Here is a 27,675-nt window from a genome sequence, read left to right on the forward strand (position 1 = left end):
ATTTCGCTAAACAACAAACGGTATGCCAATAGACAACATACCAAACGAATCCCTCCCTCCAACAATCAATTATATCACAATATGTTGGATACTTGTTGGCACTAGGTACCAGTAGCTACTCATGGGCATAGGGGTTGCGCAGTAGGGTTTGGCATACACTAGGGAGTGAGGCTTGGTACACATGTATTTCTCTTAAGTAGCGGCGTCGTAGCTAGGAAATACACAAGTCATTCTTTCACCACCATGCGTACACTACAGGTTATGAGCCTCTGTGCTTACGATTGACAGGACCAGTGTAAAAGCAATCGTCTACAGATTTACGGCGGTTCTTTTCTGTCTTCCTCGTCATCTTTATTTTATTTTATCTTTTATCCTCTCTTTTCACGGTTTTTACATGGCGAGAGAGTATTCGGGCCCACTATCTAGATTAAAAATATCACAATTACTAGATACGCAGTTGGCCGGACGTCCAACGATTCCTCTTCTGAGAGACAACAACTTCGGCCCATGGTGGTAGCGCATGTCTGATCAGCTGAAAGAGTTGGAGCTATGGTGGATTGTTTCTGGGCGGGAGGTTGCCCCAGACGGAACTGGTACCGATGCAGCGGCGGTCACAGTACATAACAAGTAGCTTCCGCAATGCTTTCGAATCACGGCGAAGATTCGCAATGCAATAGAACCTCACATTTGCGCCCAGTACACATCGGATACCTACAACGAGAACCCAAAGGCACTCTGGAACAAGCTAGCGCAAGGCTACCACAAGGAGCTTAGTCTCGAGCTCTACTATTTCCGGAGATCGCTGTTCGATTGCACTCTAGAGACACACGGGACAGTGGCGAAATACGTCCACAAAATCGATAGGATTATCGAATGCCTACATGAAGCCGAGAAAATCATCAAGGCATGTAAGAAGACATTCTACTTGCTTAATGGACTCCCTGGATCCTGGCGTGAGTGGCGGGACCTGCAGGCTACAGTAGTGAAACCTGATCAACCCGACGAGCTTATCGCAGCTATTAAAGCCAGGGAGGCGAGCCTTAATCGTAACAGGGAGGCCACGAATGATACAGTCCTGGCTGTTGGCAGTAAGGGTTATAGGGGTGGAACTGGATCTGGATATGGAAGAAGCAAAAAGGTTGAACGCAGCCGTTCCCAGGGTAGGAGCAGGCACGATACAAACGAGACCTTAACCTGCGATTACTGTCAGAAAAAGGGACACAAACGTAATAAGTGCAGGAAGATGAGGTCTGATCGGGCGAGTGGAGTGGAGTAGGATAAGGCGAACACACTCACCGAGTCAACGGTAGAGTCTATGTCGGGCACCGTGAGCAGATCGATATTCACAGCATTCAGCTCCCTTACTTTCCCCGCAAGCCAAGGTCAATGGCTGTTGGACAGTGGTTGCAGCGCCCATGTCACCGGGATGAGGGAGTATTTTTCACAATACACCTCGATTGCACCTAGAGAACACAAAATTCGAGTTGCCAATAACGTGGAAATCGAAGCCCTCGGGACGGGTGAGATTACGCTCTGTGTGTGAGACCCAAGAACCGAGCATGGCAAGAGCTTAGTGATTCCGAGTGTCCTATACGTACTGGAATGCGGGAAGAACAGTTTGCTGTCTATCTCGCAACTGCGCGGTTCAGGTTACTTTATTGATTTTCACCGGACGGGGTGAGCCTCTCTCCAGACAACAGATGGATTGGACATCCCTTTCGAGGAGGTCAATGGAATCTACATTCTACGAGGAAACTCGGTAGAAGACAAGGAACCAGCGATGGCTCTCGAGCAGAATAGAGCGGACTCTGAGAAAACTGGGGCTCGACAGGCAACCCTCTGGCATTTTCGTCTCGCGTACTTGGGACTTGACGTGGTACGTAGACTGTCAATGAAAGACAATGCCATACCACGACTACTGGTGGTACCGCGTTACGTATGTACTGGATGTGTCTACGGAAAGATAATACGGAAACCTTTTCCATTTTTGCCGACTAGCTCACGAGGATCTGGGATACTTGAGATCATTCACAGCGACATTACAGGACCCGTGAGTCCTAAGTCGCTCGGGGGAGTGGTCTATCTTATTATGTTTACAGATGACTTCACACGGTTCAAGGTCGAATACCTCATCAAACGAAAGTCTGACGTTTTGAAATGCTTTAAGGATTACAAGGCACTGGCGGAGAAGTATCACGGAATGCTGGTATGGAGACTACGTACTGATGGTGGGGGTGAATATACTTCCAACGAGTTCACCCATCTCCTGCAACAGGAAGGAATCGAGGCGCAGTGCACTATACCTTATACGCCACAGGCAAACGGCATGAGTGAGAGGGCCAACTGAACGATCATCGGAACAACACGAGCTCTTCTGCATGCAGTTAGTACATCCAAGGAGCTTTGGGGTGAGTCTATGATGACTGCGATCTATGTACAGAACAGGCTGTACTCGAGGGCTCTTGCACACGGACGAACATCCTATGAGATGTAGTTTGGAAAGAAACCGTCTTACAACAATCTACGCATCTGGAGATGCATTGCATATGCTCAGGTCCCCAAGGAGAAATGCAAGAAGTTGGACCGGACAGCCCAGAAATATATGTTTGTTGGGTACACTAGCACGGCACAACAGTATCGACTCTACGATTCAAAGAAACAGCAGATAATTCTCTCGCGGGATGTAGTTTTCAAGCAGGCTACGTCGTATTACCCAGTCAAGACCAGCAACGGGACACCCCAGGCACGGTTTTACGCCCCTATGGTGCAGCCATGGGAACAACATCTGGTGTGGGAAGACGAGTTTGATGGAGAGGAACCTGACTTCGAGATACCAGACTGCTACCAGTCTGAGTCTAATGAAGAGATGGAAGATAGGGAGGATACAGATGGGCCAGTGGATGAACTTAGAGAGGAAGTGGTGCAAGCACAAGTACCTGGGCCGGAAGCAGGTAGGAAGGCTCTGAGGATGGTACGAAAGCTGGAGGTTGATAGGGATAGCAGCTTCTGGGATACACGCAAGGGGAAACTACTAGTGGTATATGAAGGGAGACGAACAAGGAGTTATGGCACAAGTCAGGACATCGGACACTCAGCCAACGCCATGATCGAGACAGTCTACATGGTCGAGATGGGTCCTGCGAGCTACAAGGCGGCGATGGAGACCACGGAGATGGAACAGTGGCAAGCCGCGGTTGACTCCGAATGCGCATCAATAACCAAAAACAAAGTACTCACATTCGTGGATGGTATTCCAGACGGGAAACACGTAATCCCGACAAAGCTGATACTCTAAAGGAAGCTCAATCCACAGGGAGAAACAGCCAGATACAAAGTGAGACTAGTCATATAGGGATTTCGGCAAATAGAGGGTCTAGATTTTACAGAGACCTTTACGCCTGTAGCAAGTCTTGCTAGTGTGCGGATCGTGCTGGCCGTCGCAGGGGCACATGGATTCGCGTTACATCAGATGGATGTAGTAACATCCTTCCTAGGTAGTAAATTGGAGGAGGAAATGTATGTGAAACTCCCGTACGGGGTTCTTGGAGGACCACGGCTGGCGCGTCTCAACTGCAGCCTGTATGGCCTAAAGCAGTCACCACGATGCTGGTACTCTACGATGGATACGTTTCTGGTTATGAAACTTGGATTCCAGTGCGGACGGTTTGACAAAGCCCTTGGTGGGGACCGCGTATGCGATATTTGTTAAGCTATGTGGTTTGCGTTGATTATGGGTAGTATATAAGGCACGAGATAGTATGAAAATAGGGTTATTTAGTATATTTTGTTTTACTGTACTTAGCTCTAGAGTCTTCATGAGATAGCACTGGAAGGGGGAGTGTTAACACTAGGAACCAGTAGCTACTCATGTGCGTTGGGGTTGCACAGTAGGATTTGGCATACGCTAGGGAGCAAGGCTTGGCACACATGTATTTCTCTTAAGTAGCGGCGTCATAGCTAGAAAATACACAAGTCATTCTTTCACCACCACGCGCACACTACAACACCAACAATGTCAGAGACCGAGCAATAGCAGGTGGAACTCGAAGCTAGGGATGGGTTTTGGGCACCATACTTTAAGTCGGAATTCAAAAGCAGCGATGAGGAAAATCAGGCTATGGAGCAGGCTCTCGATAACCTTATCTGACCACCGTACTATATCCGAATACCATAATGATGTCAAACTATCTGGAACTCAATGTGAGGCTGCAACAACAGATTGTTGGACTGTTGTTGAACCACGATGTTATCCAACTTGAAGACTACTTCGCCATTCTCTGAATAGACTACTGTCCTGATTGCCATAACGCTTGGGTAGATGCACAGCATAAATCTGGTATTCGTGACTACTGTGATCTGCATTTTCTTGAGTCCCGATATTTTCTTAGGATTTCTTCATGTCCCTGGTGTGACACTTTTAATGAAGAGCTGATAGTGGAAACTGAGGCCTTTAGTTTCTCAGACTCCGCTTTTGATGATTATTAGGTTTTGTTTGTTTAAACAGTTGTTTTATTTTGAGGAATGTAACCGGTACGGGTACTCAGTTATTTGTTTTGTTTTATGTTTGTTTTAAGTATCGCTTTGATACTTGGTTTGTTTTAAGTATCGTTTAATACTTGGTTTTGTTTTATGTTTTGTTTTAAGTAACACTTTGATACTTGGTTTGTTTTAAGTATTGTTTGATACTTGGTTTTATTTTATGTTTGTTTTTAAGTATCGCTTTGATACTTAATTAGTTTTACCAAAGTGTATCGATTAATACCTTTGATTAGTTTCGTTCATGCTAGACATGAACAGATTTGTGTATTAAAAGACCGCCTAATTCCACGATGGAAAAGGCAGACTTCAACAGACAGTATTTCAATATACTTAGTTGAACGGTTACTTCTTTGTTCCTCAGTATACCCTCGAAGCCTCCTTTCATTCTCAGCTCTCGCTTCCTCTCTGGAAGAGCAGCCCACCTGCCAACTATCGTATCTATTACCGATAACGTGATTGGCACCTTGCGAACACGTTACACTTGGCGTATTATCGGCTTTTGAACAAGCGTAAATATCATGGCAAGTGCTCAGCTTTATATTCACTAGGGCTGCAATATCTTTCCACTTCATTTTTGCCTCATCACGAAGAGTGATGATGCGAAGCCGTTCATCATAGGTCATTTCTCAGCCCTTTGTATTATTCAGAAAATGCTTGCACTGTGTTCCCTTTAACTTCATTATAAGAAATAAATAAAATACAGGACACTTTGTGGACAGACTTCGGATGTGGATCAGATAGGATTCAGAGCAAACAAGATCAGTTGACCTTGACTTTAGATGTGAAATCACGAAGTTGCTGTTTTTGATGGTAGTTTAGTGGTTATATGGCTATAGCAACAGACCCTATCTTGGATGACCTCACTCCAAAAACTGGGTTTGGATTGCTGAATCTTGATTTCCAACATTGACAAGATCCACTAATCATATCCTTTCCGATCACTTACCCTTATACCCTCGTACTAACTGTTGTAATAATAAAGTAACAATGATAACCACAATAAAATCTGAAGACTTAAAGATTAATCCAAGCTTGCGCACTCTTTCTAAGAACGAGGCTGAACCTGCCCTTTATATACCCCTTTATCATTACACAAGCACTGCTTCATACCAAGGAAATCTCTAGATACTAGAATACAATAACATATATACTCGGTCATGTGGCGCAGCCACATGACCAACACAGCCCCATCACCGGATAGGAAAGGAATAACGTAATTTCCAACCTCCCACCCCACCCGTCTGCTCTGCCGCCGCTGGTGGGAATTTGAGCTTCCCCATCCCGAGATATACCCGACGTTTTCTGTGGGGTCTCCGGAACCTGAGTTATGTGTTCGTGGCCCAAGTTACAGTGCGGTGGAGCCTTCAATTATACCATAAGTGAATCACCTATCTATCACCCACCCCGGGGACTTTGGAAAACGCCGGGCGCTGGCCCTGGTGCCCAGTTCTATGTCTTGTATCCAGGTCAGCACCACCGACGGCAGGGGCATGAATCTACCTGGTGTGACACCTCCGGGTGCTCACTCTGGATCTGACCCAGAAACTACGGTTACCGTAGTCCTCCAAAAGCCTTATTATTCGCAATTGGTTTGCTAGTGCTAAGCATCCCTATTACAGATCAACACCTGCCGTCCATCCTTCACCGGCTGTGGTATTCTAGGATGTACTGTATGTTAGGTTGAGCTAAGCAAGGATGTTAATACGGATGTAGGAGTAGTGAAAGCGGTGAAAAAGTAGCTTCTGGCAGGGGGTGTATCTAGAGTGCTGCGCGTGTATTTACTTTATATAGTTGAGAAATAAAAAAAAAGGCCGGTAACTCGATCTGGTGCATCGTGAATTCAAGAGCTATCGCTCGTGATCGCACTTAGAGCGGTTGAGCCAGGGTCGGAATGAGGTGAGCGAGCTTGTAATGGGAAGTGGAAGTGCCATAGACAAGCGCAGACCACGGTCTCACCATGGGATGTCATCATGAGAACCTCTGAACTTTGTCCGTTTGAATTGTCCTTTATGCTTTTGCGCTGGTAGTGTTTGAGCCTTGCGCGGTAGCCGCAACGTCATTTTTGTAGCTCCTATGATACAAGTGCCGGTACGAGTAAATCCAAGTTAGATAAACTCGACCAACCGAGTACAAACCTCAGTGAACAAACTCCCCCCAACACAGAATAGCCCACCCGGTGCTTGAGATGGTGTCATAATGTTGCTCTCAGAAATGTGCTGCAGGAGTCCTTGGGTCCCGCGCTGGGCATCTGGGCGCCCTCATAACATGGTCTAGACCCTCTTGACTTTTCAATCGACAAGTTGGTCCGTGCGTCGTTCGTCCTGTCACCCGTCAAGGTGGACTTAAAACTGCATCGGGGGGGGATGATCCAGTATGTCAGATACGCAGCTTAGCCTCTGAAATACGCAGAGTCTTACTAAGGTTTATTGCTCAACAAAGCTACTAGTGATTTAGGTTACTCGTAAGAGCTGTGCACTTTGATGCCCCTTATGCGTATCTGTATTCCCGACATGCCCCCTCACGCCATCCGGTCTCCGGCACAGAAATTTCTATTCTTCCCCGCACCGGCTCTTCATACTCGAGCACGCGTTCGGCACCCAACAGACACCTGCTCGCGTAGCTGTACAGTACTAGTACTTTAGGTGTGGGGCAGAAGCATGCTGCCCCTCCCTACTTGAGTAGGGTATCATACTCGAGTACCGGTGCTCGTACCCTTTACTCGAGTACTTTTCCTGCCCCCACCCGCTATTTATTGCTGCCGAGATGAGGGCGAGAGACTTCTGGTTGGTTACCTACTCCAGATGATGAGCCCGCCAAGAAACACGGGATCACGTGCATTGTTACTCCCTCTCAATTTTCTTGACACCCTCCGATCAATTGGCGAACCCTCCGTGCCCTCCTTCCAAGCTTCAGGTGTCAAACAACCACCACAAAGCTCGACAACACACACGGTGGAGCCCTTTCAGGGGAAGAGGACAAAATTCAGAACACCCGCGCAGAGGAACCACAACCATCACAAATCCCCTTGTGTCTTATCACCAACAGCATCACCGGAAGGCAAATATGCTCAAGCGAGCGCGCCCAGAGGATGATGGGGAAAACGAGCATACCCTTTCATCTTCCTGCGGAATGCTGAACGGGTCAGTAGCAGTGACGGGTTGTTTGGGGGTTCGCTCTCCGAGTGCTAAAGTTCCTTCCCCTCTTTCCTCTTCGCTTCTTCCTCCTCATCCCCCTCTCGTTTGTCTAACTATGGGTTGAAACAGAAACGTCGGTCAAAACTCCAACTCAGAACACACCCATCCTTCCCCTCTACAAAATTAACCGTTACTCCACCCGCAGCCACTACCGCGATCGAAGCTTCCTACGTATTTTCTCCTCCGGTCGAGGCTCAGAGTCCTTTTTATTATGGTGGTAGTAACAATGATGATAATAGTCAGGATATGGACATGACGGATGAATTGCACGCTCCGTATTCGGTTATTATTGGGCCTCCAACGCCTGTTAGTGATGGGGGTGAGGGGGAAGGTGATGTGGAAATGAAGGAGGCGTCTGACACAGGAAGGGAGGGAGATAAGGACAAAGAGAGGGAGAAGCAGAAGCCCAAGCTCAGGATGGGGTATTTGGCGGATTGCGAGAAGTGTAGGCTGAGGATCCCAGGGCATTACATTCATTACTAGGGTATCATCTTTTCCTTCTTCGACATTTTCCTGTCCGGAGTTCAAGGGTGTTTATTTATTTATTTGCCTTTTTTTTTATCTTTTATCCCCCATCTCTGCGATCAGTACGCTGCGTTTTATTTTGTCCTTCTATTTTTATTTGTTTGCACCCATTCATGGAAACTGTGCTTTAGTCCTGTCTCGATACAGATTGCAGTGAATTTGCTTTTATTTTATCTTGTCATATTTTCGTGGAATATTCTTGATTACACGGTGGTTGGGGTCTTCTGCTGCGAAGGAATCCCGATGCTTCTAGGTCAAGGCATTGCTTTGGAGTTCTTTATATACTATCCATTACATTGCATTTTCTTCTAAAGCGAGCTGTTACAAGATACTTGTTAATGCACTTGTACCCGAAATACAGGGTTTTCTAGATACCTCTTTTGTTTTTTTGTTTTTTTGTTTTTTTCTTCCCTCTTTTTCTCCCCCCCACCTGATAATGGATGGGGGGCGGTGGAAGTAGATGGGATGGGATGGGTTGGGATAGCATGATAGAAGAATCTTAGAATACAATTGCCCAGAATCAACTTCACGAGAGTGAAGCGATTAGCTAGAAGACTACAAAGTGTAGAAAGCTTGAACCTACTAAAGTTGACAACATTGTGACGCAGAGCCGCACGCCGCACGGCCCCCCTTCCCAGTTGACCTGCAGAACCAGTAGCAACGCAGTGCCCCACCAAGCGCCCCCAACCAGCTGATCCATCCCTACAAACGTCGTCCACATAAGAAATGTTAGTAGTGCTATCATAGATGTATGGTGGGATCTTCGTTCGGGGTTTATATTGGGGTGGAAAAAGGCAATAGTTGACATTGCAGTACTGGAGTTTGTGGACCTTCATGGAAAAATTCTTCTACTCCCGAATTTTCTTAGATGCAGCCTCCATAAGTGGGGAGTGTCTGTCCTCAATGTTCCCCAAAGTGGCTATCCGAACAAGAGGCCTTATCGTACTATGATACTGTACGAGTAAATTAGGCTCCAAAGTACCGTAGAAGATCAACTCAATCCGTGTTCCAGGTAGCCTAAAATTTCCCTCTCTATGAAGTGGGGGAGCCTGCTCTCCAGTACTCGTACAGATGAGAGGGGGAAAAACCCCAGGCCTTATGATACTAACAGGCAGGTCCAACGTCCTAGCGCGAGGATCGTTTATTCCGGTATCATAATAGCATATGCTTGGCAGTATGTGGAAACATATTGCGCTTCCAGAGGATATTGGTGTGTAAGTGCATAGTATGTATGTATATATCAATGGGCTCCTGTTATTGCAAGTATTGAACAAGTTGGGACGATACCGGTTTTCTTGAAATTTCATGCTTGGGGGGGGGACTATATAGTAGGGTGAGAATTATAGTGGGTTAACCAAGTTAGATATTATAATAAGAGTATGGTGTGACATCCAGGCAGATGGGGGCAGTGGTTATAGTTTCCCGGATGGCATGGTAGAATATAATTGTACAAGCTTCCTAGTAATAACTATTATTATGTTATAATACCAAAACAACTGAAGGTATTTCGATTCCACAACACAACGATAGCATAATACTATACATATTCAAGAAAATTACCATTGTCAGCATGCCCTTCTGCTTCAATTATTTCTTCAGTTTCTCGAACGTACTATCTATCAGAGGATTCCGATGAGATGGGTAGTTTCAGCATACCCCATGCTCCCTGTACTGTCCGACCCATTGCATCGTGGGTTCTGGAAAAGTGACGGCAAGTTTTGATATCTTGTTTCATGATTCGCTATCTGTTCTTAGCAGGATTGAAATTGGTTAAAAGAGGTAGGTCATTGCTAGAGTGGGATGCCTAATGTTTCCCCCTGATTCGTCATTTATTAATGTATTTTGTATCAAATCTGATATCCTGTACCAGCACATGGAATCGGTTGTCGACGGTTACAGACTTCGTAAAGCCACTACCGAATTGTGTAATACAAGTAGTTATACTCTCCCATGTTCATTAGTAGAAAAGATACCCCCTCTCTCGAAGAGGTTGTCATAAGGTAGTTCTAAGCACTGACTCCTTCTCCAGAGCTCTCGGAGGCAGAAACAGACGCTACAAGTACAGTACTGTACTCGTGTGATGACTCTCGAACGTTTGTGAACGCGAACGCAATTGCATATCACCAAAATCTTGAGTCTCCAGGACGCCTTTTTGCCCACCAGCAAAAGTCGCCGGGTTCCCAAACGCCAGAGAATTATGTGCACTTGAAGTATCTATTAGAGGAATAGGCGGACAACTATGTGGTTGGTTTTGGTGGACGCACTTTTCCTCCAGCCTCAACCTACTTGTCATTCACAGTTTGTCCTGATCTTAATCAACGGTTTTCATATCCACTGAGCTCCTTACAGCAGTTCTCCCCCCCCCCCCTTCTGATATCCTTTGCAAAATATCTCGGATTCTGCGTTTATGTCCTACCTCAGGTTTGATACTCGCTGTTTATGCAGATTTCACTCATGTCTGGTGCTCGGTGGGATCGGCGTGTTGCGAGCCGATTAGATTTCTGGTTCAGATGAAAAATTGTCGGGAAGATCGGAAAGACGCTAAGAAAGCAAACGGACCAGTACAGTAACAAGTCAAAAAATAAGTGTACGAACCGATTAAGTGTAGCCCTTGCACTCAGAGTAATCTTGGGCGCTAACTAGTGTTCCTAGAAACAATCCTTAAAACTAACGGTTTATATTACAGGACATTAGAGCTCCAACAAGGATAATTTCCTATCGTGTCCAAGGCCTGCTCAAGTATTCGAGAGTAGCAGCAGCAGCAAGCCAAGATCAAAGACAAGCTCAGCTCAAAGGGAGAGTTCGGCTCACTCGTCACGGGGAGAGGGGAGGCTTAAGCCCAAAATCCACGAATCCAAATAATGGTTCAGAGTACGTAGCGCAGAATATAAATTATAATATCATACAGTACTTATAGAAGAATAGAAAACACAATGAAGCTGAGATTACCTACCGACGTGCATATACGGAGGCAGAGAGAACTCTAGGGCCGGGCCACCATGTGGCTCTGAGATCCTTTAGCCGCCTCTTGGCGTTTTCCCATGCGCCGGTCGACGAGTACATTGGACGAAGTATGGTGATGGTGTGAAGGTTTAGGCTTACTCGGATGAAATTATGTTGGCCATTTTCTTGCATGGTTCGAGTGGTCTAAATGGTGCACCAGACATTCAATTTTCAAATTCGATAGGCTCTGCAACCACAGACATTGCGGAAGAAAAAATGAGGGACCTGCCTATTAAAGAGGAGATGAAGGGGAATATTAGACAGGTTATTTTTTGGTTTTCATGATTGTGATTCCAGGGTCTTTCGGTTTTTTAAGGTGAATGTTGGATACGCTCATTGGACTGCTCTAACCATACATCTTAACTTTTTTATTATATATATATATATATATTTTTCGAAGTACCCAGCTGTTATTATGTCATGTTTATTCCTTACTTCTCGGTGGAGGCATTGAATGGTTTAATTCCTTGATTGGAGTTAACTTCGTATTCAGGGATCCAGTGATTTATTCTTTCCATTGGATCACGGCCCGCCGATAGCCCAATGAGCCAGCTGGGGCCAATTGTTCCTGCGGTTTACTTTCTCAGTATCTTCCCCTGTAAGAGAGTGATTGTGGGGCACAGTGCGTGGGCAAAGTGGTGCTCACTCAACCTTGAATCAATGCAGGCTATATAAACAAGAATTCTACGACGCCCAATGCTCCCCAAGCGGTCTCAGGTATAAGCTACATGTTTGCCGAAAAACAGAAAAGGAAAAAAGGAAGGAGAATAGTCTAATGGCGCTATTCAAGCTCATGGATCATAGCGTCGCCGAAGGGGCGTACTCGTTCTCTGTATGCATTCCTTGCTTGGACAGATATATCTGAGATGCGATAATATAGCCTCCTTCCTCCAAAATTCACACCCCCTCAATTCCCATCGCGAAACGGGACGTTATCGGTGTGATCACTGGAGCTCACTCGGGGTGTTATTCTCCATTGCGCCAGAGTTACGTTCGTGGCTGGTACAGCCATTTGTCGGCAGTGCTCGTCATGTGAGGCCTTCTTGATTGAAATTGGGCAATGGGATGCCCACGTAGTGGGAGGACAGTGTGGCTGTGCGGGGGTGAAATGGTCGAGAAACAGCTCTTTAAAAATAAGTCAAAAGTCAGGTCGCAATTCGGCGGCAGAAAACTGACTTTGCAACTATTCCATATAAGTTCTAAACAGGGGGGGAATTGGTAAATAAAAAGACACCTGGAATAAGCTGACGGTCTAAGGGTATCATAGTTGATAGACGATTTCCTTTTCCTTTCAGTGAGTGAGTCGGCCTCACTGTGCCACTAGCGAATCTCTCGGAAACGAACAGAAAGCAGAACAAACCATGAGAGCCTGGTCTAACGCCTTTGCAAAGATGTGGCACTGCTGTCCACGACCAAAATTTCTGAAATGGTCACTTTCCAAACTTGGTGCAACATGGGTAATGTCCCAGTGGGTATCCCAGTGACTGGGATACTCATGCCGTTGACCATGCCATTGACCAGCTGTGGTGTTAGGCCTTGGGCTAGAATGGGTCCAAAATCTCGGACGCCGAGTATGTTTCTGCGTGATAAGGGTTGGGGATTTTTAGAAACCCCAATCCTATCGGGAAAAACCCCCTCGAGCTGGACTGTATCATACATTATTGGGAGGGGGGGCAAGGATGAAAGTGGGCATTTTGGCCGTTTATCAGGGTTTGGTTTTTCAAAGTGTTGTTTGTTAGCGGTATCATATATTCGGGGGATCATGTTGGCTCTTCACTGGAGGCATGCTTTGAAGTGTGCGCTTGGCTTACCGCTGTACCACGTTCTACCGCACCGTTTGGCTCTAGTAAGCGCTAAACTATGAGAGGGTAGATAATAAGGATATTGAAGATTAGTCTGTGTACTTGATATCTCTCCATTCCTTCTTTAGTTCCTACTGCGAAGAACGCATCCTGGATATTCCGTACGGATCGAAGGGAAGAAGTGAAGGATGTCGCCAAGTATCGAAGGACACTCCTCCCGAGCCCGCCGTATCACCGACTCGTGGCACGCTCAGTGCAAGTATTTAAAACTAGGAGTCATCTCGCAAAGATGTGGCGTAGCAGGATCCAATCGAATTCTGTGAATTTCCCCTCCTCACTCCCCCACCTGTCCGAGGTGCCTTTGCTGCTATAATATTTCTCGTGCCAGGGTGGTCAGGCTCTTATCCGGCAATCTGTCAGTGGAGGAATACTGTATTACAAGTGATCTGAAACCAGAACTTTTACTATGATACTATGATACTAACTTATCTGTTCTCATTCCTGGATGTCCAAAGATGTGCCAATTACACTCCTTGCTCCAGTTCACGCAATGAAAATTTATACATATCTTATTGCATACTGGGACCCAAAAGCTAGAATTTTCACCAATTGATATTCCTATACTGCAGCTTTTAATAAGGAGAGAACCTTAAACATCTGATCATCTGCGATATTTTGTATCTCGCATCATTAGGGAAATGGTACTTTTGGTATTCATCTCTTTCTTGTCTCGATTATTATTTTTAGTTCTTTTTAAAACCTCCATGATTCTGTATTCCAAATAAATCCAATTGATTATATCTTAGATTTCCCCCGGTTTTCTCAGTAGTTTTCTGGTCTGTAACTTGATGTTTTTCTTTTTCTACATAGCTTTCTAACTATCATATATCATAATATAGGAGTGTAATTTAATCATTAGGTAAAACCCACCGATTATAGACAAGTATATAAGGATTCCATCCTCAAGAGAAACAATATCTATTTTACCGGGACGAGCCAGAGAGAACCTCGGAAAAGTCGAAGTAGCCCCTCCCCTGCCTATGCAAGCTTTTTCGTTGGGTTGGTCTGCTCGGCATTGCTCCCTACTGTACTCGTACTCTATCTAGTATCAGAAAGCGCCGGTGACCGAGTGCGGTGCCGCAGCCGCAGCTGAATCCAAGCAGATCCACAAAACTTCCCCATACCAGCACGCAAAAAACCCCCATTCAAGCCACACTATCCATTTACGGGCAAAGTTTCCCCACTCGTTTCTGCTATTTGCGGCACAAGCGCTCATTTGCCATCCAGGGCAGTGCAAGCAACGTCCTCGTAACCCTCTGCGTATGTCCAGTAACTCAGCTCCCCCCATGATTCCTCCGACTTTGCGGAACTTACCAAATACCGGCCCCGATACTGCTCCGCCAATCCATGATCAATAACTCGCTTTCCACCCGCAGCAAAGGGAGGATAAACGAATTCCCCCGAACCCGAACGCCAAGAAAGCGGGGGACTTGTTGCTCCGGTACGGTTCTTGTGTCGCTATGTCAAGAATCGGCCCCGATTCGCCCCTTCTGTGCGCCTATCCCTTGGGCTGAAACGGTCGAATTCCGTGGACAGGTATGCCGAGCTTGTCCCGGAATGATTCGAGTTTTGTGATTGATGGGAATGTTCGATGAATGTGTGTAGTTGGAAATCCTTTGCGGGTTCAAGTTGAGCTATAACAAAAGTATGATACTCTAGTACTATACTCCTGCTACAGGCGTCCCTCACCCTACAGTGCTGTAGTCTACTGTACAACTGTATCATGCTCGAGTAAATTACAGTACATGTGGCGGTATGATACATACTGGGATCGGAAGAGTGACGTAGTGGCTAGAACATTTTGTGGTTGTGTGCATCAGCCACATGGCCGCGAATAATACAAGTACGATGACGTACGACATCACCGCACCACTCCCTACGCCCCCCGCGGTGCAAGAATAGAGAGCAAGCAAACCAAGGTGAAGAGCCTATCAGAGGGTGGGTGGGGCGAGGGGCAAAAACCCTGGGGAGTATAAAGGTAGGGAAAGATCCGTTTGTCGATAGCATCATCCCTCACAAATAAAATTATTTTTACCATCGCAACAAAGTCAAACAAACTTACTCCACTCAAAACCCCCCCCCACCCCTCATCATATTTTCTCAACCATCATAACAACCGTCAAGAAAAACGCAAGAAGATGTCATCAACAACGGTCCACGTCTCCAACATCTCGCACGACACCTCCCAGCAGGAAGTCCGAGACTTCTTCTCATTCTGCGGCAAAATCACAAACCTGGTCATCACTCCAAGCAGCTCGGACCCCAATGCCACACTCTCGGCAACGGTAACCTACGAGCGCGAACCCGCCGCGAAAACTGCTCTTCTCCTTGACGGGACAAAGCTCGGCAGCAACCCGGTGCACGTAGAGGCCACGCACTCCATCGACGAGCTCGCCCAGGGCCACCTTGCCCGCGGTGATGCCGACCAAGATCATCCGAAGGACATCGTGCAGCAGGAGGACAAGCCAAAGACGGCGATTCTAGCAGAGTACCTCAGCCACGGATACGTCATTGGCGATTCCGCCTTGCAGAGGGGAATCGAGGTGGACTCTAAACATGGCATTTCACGCCGCTTCCTAACCACGCTAAATTCGGCATTGCAGGCCGTTGACTCGCGTGTTCACGCTGCCGATACCGCCAAATCCGTCGACACCCAGTATCATGTTTCGGATCGCGCGCTAGAGGCCAAGAATACGCTCACCACCTATTTTGAAAAAGCGCTCGGAACCTCGACCGGCCAGAAAATCCGGAGCTTCTACGAGCAAGGCGGAAAGAGCCTGTTGGACATCCACAATGAAGCGAAGAGGTTGGCGGAATTGAGGAAGCAGCAGAATAGGAAGAGCGCGGATGAAGGGCCACTCGTTGGGCCCGAGAAGACTACCTGCGCCTGTGGCGGTAATGCAGGTGTTTGTAGCTGCGAGGCCGGAAAGTGCGCTTGTGTGGGATGTGATATGGGCCAGAAGGAGACAAAGGGTGATTCGGCCCAGTACCAACTTGGGGAGGCCTCCAGGGACGCGGCCGACGCTACGAAGGATCTTGCAACCGGGAGTGGTGAGAAGAGCACGTATCATTAAGCTTTGATTCGAGATGAGGTGATGTGGGGGGGGTATTGGCGTCTGATTGGGGTTATCGCTTTTTTCTTTTCTTTTTTTCTTTCTTCCGTTTGTGCTGTTGGGTTTGCCTCGTCTATCTGTCTACGGTTGTCTAGTTTGGTCTAGTCTAGTTTGCTCTACTCCCCCAGCTTTGCAAGCCCGTAAATAGAAGTTTGGGTAATCCACCATCGTTATTATACTACCATCGCCCGTGACCAAAAACTGATTCCTCATCTCACGTTCTACTCGAGCACAATACGGTAGGGCATTTTGCTATACTACAGTACTCGGTCAGCTACAGTACATATAATAACCACGTCCGTACTAAACCCACCCATCCTCCCATCCAAGCAGTATGCAGTAAAATCGTACTCAACTCGTCTTTGGCAAGAATACCTCCGTGGGCCGGATATTTGGTGAGGACCAGCAAAATATCGGGTGGCGGAGGTATTCTTGGCAAAGACTAGTTGAGTACGAGTACTGTACTGTGAACCCGAAGAGTATCATTTCATACAAGTTTTACCCCCCAATCCCGCAAAAACGTCATACCAGTCTGATGAATACCAAAAACCAACTTCCAAACCGCACCCCCAGCAATCCATAATTTACCGCCACTTGCCCTCCGACAAGAAACATGAGGGTATGACATCACAACTACGCACAACCCCAAAGGTTGTCCCTCTACTCTACTCGTATATAATACATCGAAAACCCCATTCCCCCATAGAATCGAAATAAGATAGACTAGTCTACCAATTGCACGACTTCTTCACCCCTCCGACGAATTCAAAACCTCACGAAAAAAAAAAAGCCCCCCCCCCGAACTATCATAGTTAAAGATGTCCTCCTCCTCCTCCTCCTCTTCCCGAAAGGGCGGCCGTCAATCGCCCTCCCCAGAACGCCAGTCCGAATCGCAGACCGGTGCGCCGTCGAGTGGGAAAGCGTTCGAGAAGCGGGCGGATAAGAGAGCGGATCAGGGCGAGGAGAGTCAGGTTAGTGGCCTCAGCAGCAATCCTGTGGGCCCTCTCGACCAAGCCGCTGCGGACAAGGCGTTGAAGCCTGGTGTGAAGAATTTGGATGGGTTGTAAAGTTAAAAGGGAAGGTTGTGGTATCGAATGGGGTAAAAGCGGTTACGAATTTGGGTTTCCTTGGCCTTTTTTTTTATTTTTATTCTTTCTCTTATGATACTTTTCGCTCCGCATTGGGCATCCCAAATACTTGTAAAACATTAGCGTCACTGCCTATGCATCTCATTCGTCATCTTGAATCACTCGGAAGTCTAAAGCAATCATATTCACAGACCAGTCTCCACATTACAAACGAAACGGTCTGCCCAAACATCCCCCACCACCGGCAAAATAGTTACACAATTGCCCTTCCGTATTAAAAACCACGCTGGAAGGTGGCAAACCGACCAGCCGACTAACACTCCACAAATAGGATAATCCCGAGAAATATCTGCCTGCAATAGTCTGCAATCTTCGAGTCGTAGATATTCTCGACTACACACGTGTCAATACAACCACCCCCCCCCATTCCCTATTTGAAATTTTCGGGGAACTTACAGGTACCGCTCGCGCAGGCATAAAATTCCTGCTGTGGTCCCAGGGCAATGAGGTTGTCCGGGCAAATGGACCAACCCCCGGTATAAATCGCCCCCGCTTGAGCAGGTGGTCCATCAAACTGGAACTGTCGGTTGGCAACGATGGAACCAATTCGACCGAGGTGATCGACCAAGAGGCCCTTGCTGAGAAACATCTTTAGAGAACGCGGTTCGAAGCACCGGGTTTCGACAGTCCAGGTGGGGTGATCGATCGGTTCAAAACCGAAGGCTCCTGGGTAGCTATCGACACACCCCGGGGGAGAGGCCCCAGGTGGCCGAATGATTGCCGTGACCCCCTGAGGCACGCAGAGTGTTGAAGGGATTAGGAGAGGGGGGATCATGAGAATGGCAAGGAGAAGTGAAAGCATGTTGGTAAAATATTTGGGGTGGTATCACACTTTTGTTGATTCGAGCTCGCTGTGGTCTGTCGTGGAAGGTAGAGAATAGTGGTAGGAATGGCGGCGAAGGAAAGGGAAGAGCTGGATTTCCACCTATTATATATCAGGTGTCCTGTGTTGTCTTCGTAGCCAGATGGATAGACTGCGAGGCCTTGGCGAATGGATATGCGTATGCACCTCCCTTAGAGAAGAGCTCCCTTTAATTGCGAAGCCACGTTGGGAGTAGGCTTTGGATAGTATTAACTTATCATACAAGCAGTGAATGTTTCCTTATCTACGGGTGCTCGAAGCGGGTACGATTTGCCGGTACTAGATGCGAAGTCTTAGGCAAGAGTCTACTAGAGTGAGAATTTGTGAGGCAATCGGTTCGGGCCGCTTCCACTTGGCACCGGCAGTATGATACCATAGCTCCCCCCCAACTCACAAACCAGATAAATAATTCTCTGGTGTCGGCGTGTGAGATGTTCAACAGAAGCAGAGCATCCTAGGGGTAAACATAGCACAGGGCGACCGCCCACAGGGGCCCATTCGTAAACACTTCAGCCCGCTGTTTGGGGGAAGTCTAGACTCTTGCTCGACACTTGGCAGTCAATCAGGAACGTTCCGAGTGCCAAATGGTGATTTTTGCTGCAGCCCAAGAAAATATCCAGTGAAATTGAAGATGTAGGAACACACACGCGTGATGTCTGGGTACGTGGCACTCAACGCCCACCAACCAAGCTTACGACGAGCATATGTTCGTTGTTCAAGAGGATGGAGAAAGAACTAAAATTATCTTCAATCATACAAACCTTGGGCTCACTAATAAAAGCTCGCTCCACCCTCACTTACTTGCCATTCCCCTCATCACCGGCCCCGCCCCTATTTCGATATAGACTCGCCCTTTTGACTTACTCTCCCGGCTGAGAGAACTGACTATTGGACGTCTGCCTTAATGGACCGGTCGGTATATTGTTCTCCTGTTCTCCGAGAGACCACCACTAACATACGACCAGAACTCTTGCTGTCCAAAGCGGAACTACCGGCGACCGTTTTGCCACCAAGAGTTTCAGCAAAGACTTTAATGGCAACCCTATTTTCAAAAAATCGGTACGGGGTAATTATGGAGTGGCGCATGTCAGATCATTAAGCGAAGAGGGAACAAAGGGTACAGTGGCATCGCAATTCCCGATTGATTTAGCCGCCCGAGTCAAGGCCTCTAACAAGTGCTCGGTTATGGAATAGGGAAAGGATCCAACCGATATCTAAAAGTCCCATATAGCAGGAATGATAACTTCATTGGTCGTGAGGATTCACTGAGACGCATCAACGAAACGGTGGGAGGTGGTGAACATGCTAGACTCGCACTGCATGGTCACGGAGGTATTGGGTACATACAAGTCGCGCATCTTAGTATGCGGTCACCCACGCTGCGTAGAATATTTCTCTGACGACTACTAGGAAGACTCAGGTCGCGATCGAATACGTTTACCAGCACGTGGATAGGCGCAGTGCGTTTTGGGTGCGCGGAAACGACTTTCTGAAATTTAGCGAGGACTTTAGAAGTGTCCTGCCATACGCGAAAATTCCCCACAGAATCGCCCCAAACGAGGAAAAGCAGTTGTTAAGGGCCGTGAGGGATTGGTTCGAGAGTCCAGCCAGCGGGGACTGGGTCTTGGTCATCGATGACGCCGACAACGAGGCAGATTACAGCAGCGAGAACGGTCCGATATCCGAGTTCTTACCGCGAGCGTCAAAAGGAATTGTTATATTCACTACAAGATCTCGCCGAGTGGCGGAGCAACAGGGCTGCAAAATCATTGAAATTGGGAAAATGGGGGACGGGGATGCCCGGGCGCTCTTTTTGAGCCGTCTTGAGAACCCGAAAAATTTAAGTGAGGCCGACAAAAAAGCTCTGACGCTTATACTTCGCTCACTTGACTACCTTCCATTGGCACTGGTGGGCGCTGCCTCTCTGATGAGGGAGGAAAGTATGTCACCGTCCGAGTATTGGGATAAATTCAAGGAGCGGAGTGAACAAAGGAAGCTTCTACCCTCGAAACCCCACGATATACGAAGAGAGGTGGACATGACGGAGAGCATTCTGGACACCTACTTTCTCACTTTCGACCAACTAAAGGGGCGGATTCCCTTCGCTGTGGACATCCTCCAACTGATTTCTTTTTTCGATTACAATCAAATTCCGGAAAAACTCTTGGAGCGATACAGCCTGGACGGGGCGCAGAGTGAAGGTCCCCTCGACGACGCTATTGGCAAATTGGTCGGGCTTTCATTAGTTATCAACGGAAAAGACAGGGCTGGCCGGCCTGTTTACGAGCTTCATAGGCTGGTACAGCGCTCGATTCGAGAATACCTGTCGGAGGAAGAAGCGTCCAGGTGGAAGGAAAAGGCTTTGGAGGTTATTTGGCGGTTATTTCCCCACTATAAACACGAGCTGCTCCAAGAGTGTGCCGACTATCTCCCTCATGCGTTGGCTGTCACGGAAAACTCGACAAGTCCAATGGCGGAGGAGGTTTGCTTTCGCATGGCGTTTTACCTTAAGGAGGTTGCTCACCACGATACCGCTGAAGCACAAATCCGGCGGTGTATAAAGCTTCGCGAAGAGAGTAATGGGGCTTCGGTTTGGTGGAGTTCACGTCGCTTTTTCCGGTACATTTTTTCGCCTTTACGGACCACAAAGTATGGTGCGGAATACTGGTCAAGGGTTAGTCTCTTGGCTTCGATCCTTCTTGAGCTGGGGTACGCCGAAGAGGCGGAAGTGGAATATCGACGTGCAGTGAAGGGGAGAGCAAAGGCGCTGGGCACAAACCACCCGGATACCTTGAGCAGCATAAACGGGTTGGCTGTGGCGCTGCACTTTCAGGGAAGGTACGGGGAGGCGGAGGAACTATATCGATCTGCATTGGAAGCCAGAGAGATTGTTCTCAAAAATGGGCACCGGGATATCCTAGAGAGTGTAGCTTTTCTCGGCGAGGTCTTGGAATTTCAGGAAAAACACAGGGAGGCGGAGGCGATGTGCCGGCGTGCGCTAGAAGGCCGAAAGGAGATACTTGGGCCGTATCACCCCGATACCCTAGAAACTATCTTCCATCTAGCTTCGGCGTTGCAGGGTCAAGGAAAGCACGATGAAGCAGAAATGCTATATCGGCGGGTGCTTGAAGCGTTTGATAAGGCTCTATGGCAAGACGACTCGCACACTCTACTGATCATACACAAGATGGCGGAAGCACTACGGGAGGGAAGGAGAGTGACATTCGCCGAAGCAGAAGCATTAAACCGCCGTATACATGAACGATGCGAGAGGGCACTAGGTGCGGAACACCAACTTGCCCGAGCGAGCTTGAATAACCTAGCCGGATCTCTACGCGATCAGGGGAAATACTGCGAAGCAGCGACCACTACCCGGCTCGCGATGGAGATTCTTGAGGAGAGTGAAGGACCGGATCACCCGGATATGCCAATGATTCTGTACAATCTCACACAAATGCTTCAGGACGAAGGAAAATACGAAGAAGCGGAAGTGAGCAGTCGGCGGATAGTCAAATTCTACGAGAAAATACTAGGTCCAGATCATCCGGGCACTCTGGTTAGCCACAGCATCCTCGCTGGAGTCCTCCGCGACCAGAAGAGGTTCGGCGAAGCGGAAGAAATGCTCCGGGATGCGCTAGAGATCATGGAGAAGGTCCTAGGCCCCGAGGATCCGGACACACTAGAAGCTATCGACAGTCTAGCTTTTGTCCTGCAGCAGGAAGGGCGATATGGTGAGGCGGAGAGCTTACATTTGCGAGCCTTGGGAGGTCGGGAGAAGGTCCTAGGAGAGGACGCCACCGATACTCTCACAAGCCTGTGGCGACTAGCCAATCTCTACGAAAAGTGTGGACAGGCTGCCAACGCTGACAGTGCATATCAGAGTGTGTATATGGGACTATGCGGGGCTCTAGGGGAACAGCATCCGACGACAAGAAAGTGTCTGGACGAATACAAAGCGTTTCAAACCAAACACCAGTTAATAGATCTCACCCAATGACCGCCAGGCTATCACGGAGAACGGAACTCCCACTGCCTGGCAGGCCCAGGTCTATCATGTGTTAGTGCCTTGGCTTCTTTATGGAGGAGAATACGATAATCTAGTGCGATATGCGTATATTTATTTATCCACAGCACACTTACTGAAGAATCTGGGAGATTTCGCAGTAGATGCTGGAAAGTTATAGGAGTTAGATAAGAATTTAATAGTCATATCCTAAAGCTACTTCTCTTCTGGCAAACCAAAAATTTCAACTCAAAGTATGTTTCCGGGGGCCAGGCCAATGGCTCTGTTCCCTAGGCCTTTGGTTAATTCACAGTACCCAGCAAGGTGCTTGACAACCGGGAAAGTGTCCGGATGCCGTGGCACCAAGAAATTCCCAATAAGCGCCGTTTGGACAGAAGTTGACCACCCTTATTTATACAAAGAATGTGAGTGATACACCATGATGCTCTTGAGATCTAATTAGAGCAAAAGCTATATTCCTAGGTTGCCCACCCATATGACCTACTGCTAGGCTCCGGCGTATTTAAACATTCACTTTCATCCTTCGAGACGTGTTGAACTATTATGTGTGTCTTGTCTCCTAATCCTACATGCTTTTGCGATCGCGGAGGAGCTAAAGCTGAGAATTTGAGCCATATATATCTGGGTGTTGCGCCCCATCGCCAAGACCACGAGATATGCTAGATTCGCCTTCCCCCCTCTCTCTTAGACTGGATAAAGCTGGAGAAAAATAGAAAAAAGCTATACTTTTTATTATCCGGGAACTTGCGAGCATTTGGGTGGTCCCCCCTCAATTTTGGCAGGTATGGGATAGACGGCACAGGTCAACCTGCCTGTACTCGATTTCCGGCTCTCTCTATGAGGTCCGACAGAGCACGAAGCAGGGAGCTTGAGCAATACCTCATGATGATGACCGGTCAAGGACAAAGTCGGGGGTACTTGGTAGCCTATTCCTATTGATAGTGTTGTTCTCCTGCAAGTACTGCAGCGTCGCTGGTTTGCTTGTATTCGCAATCTTGCACTTGTCTGAGTGATTGAAGGTATGTTGTCAGGGGCACTGTACTGTACAGTACTATCTCTCATGCTAGTCTCATGCACTGGGCCTTGGCACCATATGCAGACCCCCCACCATCGTAAATTATGGGGAAAGTATCATACGGCATCCAGCAAGCTATTATAAAGCAACCCCACTCCGCTCCGGGTAACTCAACTAACCAACCCACCAATAAAACCCAGGTTCTCTAGCAAACAAAAACGAAAACCAGACCAGAAAAAAAATCCCCTATTATACAAACACCTATTACCCCTTTCACAAGTCAATGGCTTCCTCCCCGTCTACTAGTGATGATGTGAGTTTAAATATACCTCTCAATTTCTCTAAGAGTGTTTGCTAACAAGTTCAAAGATCCTTGACAGTCTCAAGAAAAACGTCGACCCCACCGTTCTCTCGGAGCGTGATGCGGCCATGCGGAAGCGGGTCGCAAAGCAGTACGAGAAAGCCCAGAATCAGCTGAGAAATTTGGTCAATATTCCTCCGCCCAACATTTCCAAAGCACGACGGCTAATTCCTTCCGACTCAAGGTTAACGCCAACTCGACACTCCCGGTCACGATTTCCTTCATAAACATCGACGGGGCAAAGAATACCCGCACTGGCTTCCTGCGAAAAGTCCTTGAGCAGACTTTCGCAGAAAGCAAAGGACCGGGGTTTACGTTAGAGGACGCACTGCGGGAGTTGAGGCGTGACTGTAACACCTTTTACAAGTTTGGGATATTTCACCCGCCCACACTCTACATCGATTCTGCTGGTAAGAGGGATGGCAAGACAATGCTCAAGGCCGAAATCAGCTTGAGGGAGTTACCGAGGTTTACTCTGAAGACCGGTACTGATATGGGGAATACTGAGGGGAGCGGGTACCCTGAGGGGAGCGGGTACCTAAGTCTTACTTACCGGAATATGTTTGGTGGGGCTGAGAGCTTGAACGGATATGCTTCTACCGGCACAAGGACTAGGTCGGCGTACGAGCTGAACTTTCAGGCTCCGATCAACGCGAATCCAGATTTGATTCTAGAGACCAGTGGGTATGCGTCCACTCGGTCCCATCAATACTATTCCTCGCATGAGGAGGTTCTTAGAGGTGGAAAGGTTGGGGTTAAGTGGGGTGAGCATGAAACTGGTTATACTGGAGTTTGGAGACAAATCACGGGCCTTGCTCAGGAGGCTTCCCCAACTATTCGGGGCGATGCGGGGGACTCGGTGAAGAGTAGTCTTTGGCACGCCTTCACGAGAGATCGCCGGGATAGCCATTTACTCCCCACCCGTGGGTGGATGGTTAAATCAGAATCCGAGGTCGCTGGATGGGGAGGTCTCGGAGGTGATGTAGCCTTCTGGAAGAACGAGATGGAGACACAGGTTGCAGCACCGCTGGGCGCATCTGGCGTTTCAGTGTCAGCGGGACTCAGAGGCGGACTACTCTATCCACTCTGCCTGGGAGTTGGAGACAACAGAAAACCACCGCAGCCATCCCGCATCAACGACCGTTTCCGATTGGGTGGCCCAACAGATGTACGTGGGTTCAAGGAATGTGGATTAGGACCAAGACATGGAAATGATAGCGTTGGAGGAGATATATACATGGCAGGTGGAGCCAGTATCTACTTTCCTCTCCCTAAAGTAGGACCAGAGAAGCCACTGAGACTGCAAGCGTTTGTAAACAGTGGACGCCTTGTCGGCCTTCAGGGCCTTGCTGAAGACAGCGGCGATGTCAATAGTAGCGTAGCGGGAGCGCTTAAGGAACTGGGTAACGGGCTGCCGAGTGTCGCTGCAGGAATCGGCTTGGTCTACGCTCATCCAATAGCGAGATTCGAGTTAAACTTTTGCCTACCGCTCGTGAAGAGGTCTGGGGAGAAGGGTCGGAAGGGATTGCAACTTGGGATCGGGATTAACTTCCGATAGTCGGGGGTCTTGTAAATAATCGAGCATCACAAAAGTTTTTATTTGTTGCTGTAATATACATTTATTGATTGATTGATTGTGGTGGCCAGAATTGCTTTTATTCTCTTCATCTCTGCCCTATTATCCCCTGGGCCCTCAGGCTCCAGTACCATTTGCGCATAAAGTTAGTATGATACCAGAATCATAATATTATTGAAATCAAGAGTTGACAGGTTTCTTCCACCTTGCAGGAGTGCCCATGCAGTACTGGCACCGTACTACCGCACTGATACTTGTACCTAGCTCAAGTGCTTGTATTATGTGCCGGGGGCGGTTCTTGACTGGCTGAACACTGGAAATAAAGTACCAAATCACGTGGCTCGTCCTGGCTCGCGAGTATTTGACACAGGTTTATTCCATGGCACATACTGTACTCGCGCGAGCCATCATAGGAAACATAAAACGGTAGACCACGTGTATCTGGTTCCTGAACTCTGAGATCCCAATCCAAGTATGGTGAGGCTACGGTATTAGGGTCGCTCAAAAGGAGGCTTACTGTAAGTGAGATTGAGTTGGTTTGTATCACAAGTTTATGCTAACATACGTCCGTTGTAACACTGCACCCGACTGCGGGCGTTAGGACCCTTATGATACAGTACTGGCCAGATCTCCTGGCTACATAACCGCCAAGGGAACATCTCTGTCTTGGACAACCCAAAATCCTCCTTTCAGGAGGGCTCTATCAGCAAATCTAACGGCTATTCGATCACCCCAGGTCTGTTCGTGTGTGCCGGGAGACACAACACGCCGCACCACGAAGCCCAATCCTACCCGTCTAACCACACCAAACAGATCTCAGCCGGTGGCGCCAAGACACCCAGCAACAGAACCGCAACATCATCAACGCTTCCCTTACCTCACCCACCCTTGCCTCCAAGTAACAACGCCTTCCCCCATCTCTCGCAATAATCATCCCCCTCCCTGTATCCAAGTTGGACCGCTCCTCCTTCATCTCCTTGCTCCTTGCTCTAGTAACCTTAGTTCTTCCTTTTCTCCCACCACGGTCGGCCTCTAGTGAGTGCTTTGCTAACCCCCGAGATAGGAAGACAGGCAAACAGATAGACAAACAGGCAAACACCACCATTGGGGATATTCTAAACATGGCCACTCGAGCTGCGAATAAGCGCGTATGTTTACACCCGTGTTTCGTACATTTATCCATATCTCATGCCGGTTCCCGTTTTCATCAGCTGTTCTCCAAACCTTTTCAAGAAAAAGCTAGCTAACTTGACGCCACCGACAGCTCGTCCGTGAGTACAAAGCCATCACTGAGAATCCACCGCCATATATTCAAGCTCACCCTAGCGAGTCCAACATTCTAGAGTAACTTATCCCCCCCTCTTCCACACACCGAAGCTAACGCGGTACGTACAGATGGCACTACATAATAACCGGTCCTGAGAAAACACCCTACGAGAATGGCCAGTATTGGGGAACTCTAGTATTCCCCGCCGATTACCCCTTCAAACCCCCCGCCATCCGAATGATGACTCCAAGCGGCCGCTTCCAAACTAGCACACGCCTTTGCCTCTCCATCTCCGACTTCCACCCCAAATCCTTCAATCCGGCGTGGCAAGTCAGCACAATTCTAATGGGCCTACTGTCCTTCATGACGGGGGATGAAATGACCACAGGCTCCATCTCAGCCACCGACCAGGAGCGTAGGATTCTAGCCGCTAGGAGCCGTTGGTGGAACAGCACGGGCGGGGGCAGTGGCGTGCTGGACCCAGTCTCGGGCATTGTGGTGCCGAATCGCGCACCCGGAGTTGGCATCGGAACGGGTGGGAGCAGGGGCGGAGTTGGCAATGGGGATTTGGGAAGGAAATTTAGGGGGGAGTGGAAGGATGTGGATGCTGAGAATTGGAGGTGGCTCAAGGCTAAGAACTTCAACCTTGCTAGTGGACTGATATCCGCGCCGCCCTCCGCTAGTGCCCGCCCACCTGCCGGCTCTGGTGTCGCCGGCGCCGCTGGAACAGACACAGAGGGTGCGAGGCGACGGCAGCGTTCGGGCAGCATCGGCAATACCGGAACGGCAGGTGCCGCCGGTGTGGTTGTACGTAGGGGTGGCGGGTGGTTCGAGAGACATAGGGTATTGGTCGGGATTGTGTTCTTGTTTGTCTGGGCCTTGTTGGCTAGGAGTTTGGAATAAGTGATTGATCGAGACGTCCGATGCGGTAGGGCGCGGGGCGAGCTGAGATAGACTATGTCGGAATCTCTTGAAAGGGTTAATTTGGAGCATGAAATATTGGGTGGGAGCGGGTATACAAATCATTAGTTTCTGTGTGTTAATGGCGCTTCTCGCGTTAGTGTTATTCTCTTTTCATACATCTTGAACGGCTCTTTAGCGATTATATTAGTATTCTTTTTTTATTATCCCTATCCCTATCCTTCATCTCCTCCCACCCCCAAAAGTACATTGCCCCTTCTCCCCT

The 27,675-nt window shown here is 48.2% G+C and overlaps 6 protein-coding genes; 5 read left to right on the forward strand and 1 right to left on the reverse strand.

Annotated features, from left to right (window-relative positions):
- Nucleotides 1-7,222: 7,222 nt before the first annotated feature.
- On the forward strand, nt 7,223-8,820 carry GSTUM_00002783001 (uncharacterized protein). XM_002836433.2 has 2 exons: nt 7,223-7,728; nt 7,803-8,820. The coding sequence occupies exons 1-2, from the start codon at nt 7,603-7,605 to the stop codon at nt 8,214-8,216; spliced, it is 540 nt and encodes a 179-aa protein (XP_002836479.1). The 5' UTR covers nt 7,223-7,602; the 3' UTR covers nt 8,217-8,820.
- A 6,190-nt stretch (nt 8,821-15,010) lies between these two features.
- GSTUM_00002784001 (uncharacterized protein) lies at nt 15,011-16,403 on the forward strand. XM_002836434.2 has 2 exons: nt 15,011-15,101; nt 15,248-16,403. Exon 2 carries the CDS (start codon nt 15,262-15,264, stop codon nt 16,195-16,197), a length of 936 nt encoding a protein of 311 aa, XP_002836480.1. The 5' UTR covers nt 15,011-15,101; nt 15,248-15,261; the 3' UTR covers nt 16,198-16,403.
- Nucleotides 16,404-17,054: 651 nt separating this feature from the next.
- On the forward strand, nt 17,055-17,482 carry GSTUM_00002785001 (uncharacterized protein; the record flags this gene model as incomplete). XM_002836435.2 has 1 exon in its annotated part: nt 17,055-17,482. One exon carries the CDS (start codon nt 17,055-17,057, stop codon nt 17,301-17,303), a length of 249 nt encoding a protein of 82 aa, XP_002836481.1. The 3' UTR covers nt 17,304-17,482.
- A 155-nt stretch (nt 17,483-17,637) lies between these two features.
- GSTUM_00002786001 (uncharacterized protein) lies at nt 17,638-18,186 on the reverse strand (the record flags this gene model as incomplete). The annotated part of the gene is made up of 2 exons (XM_002836436.1): nt 17,638-17,717; nt 17,781-18,186. 2 exons carry the CDS (start codon nt 18,184-18,186, stop codon nt 17,638-17,640), a joined length of 486 nt encoding a protein of 161 aa, XP_002836482.1.
- A 5,382-nt stretch (nt 18,187-23,568) lies between these two features.
- On the forward strand, nt 23,569-25,204 carry GSTUM_00002787001 (uncharacterized protein; the record flags this gene model as incomplete). Its single annotated transcript, XM_002836437.1, has 3 exons — nt 23,569-23,598; nt 23,655-23,771; nt 23,831-25,204. The coding sequence occupies 3 exons, from the start codon at nt 23,569-23,571 to the stop codon at nt 25,202-25,204; spliced, it is 1,521 nt and encodes a 506-aa protein (XP_002836483.1).
- Nucleotides 25,205-25,881: 677 nt separating this feature from the next.
- Nucleotides 25,882-27,624, forward strand: GSTUM_00002788001 (uncharacterized protein). XM_002836438.2 has 4 exons: nt 25,882-26,214; nt 26,286-26,370; nt 26,487-26,566; nt 26,618-27,624. Exons 2-4 carry the CDS (start codon nt 26,344-26,346, stop codon nt 27,390-27,392), a joined length of 882 nt encoding a protein of 293 aa, XP_002836484.1. The 5' UTR covers nt 25,882-26,214; nt 26,286-26,343; the 3' UTR covers nt 27,393-27,624.
- The last annotated feature ends 51 nt before the right edge of the window (nt 27,625-27,675 follow it).

This window comes from Tuber melanosporum (assembly GCF_000151645.1).
Source record: "Tuber melanosporum whole genome shotgun sequence assembly, scaffold_147, strain Mel28".
In the NCBI taxonomy this organism is placed as follows: Eukaryota; Fungi; Ascomycota; class Pezizomycetes; order Pezizales; family Tuberaceae; genus Tuber; species Tuber melanosporum.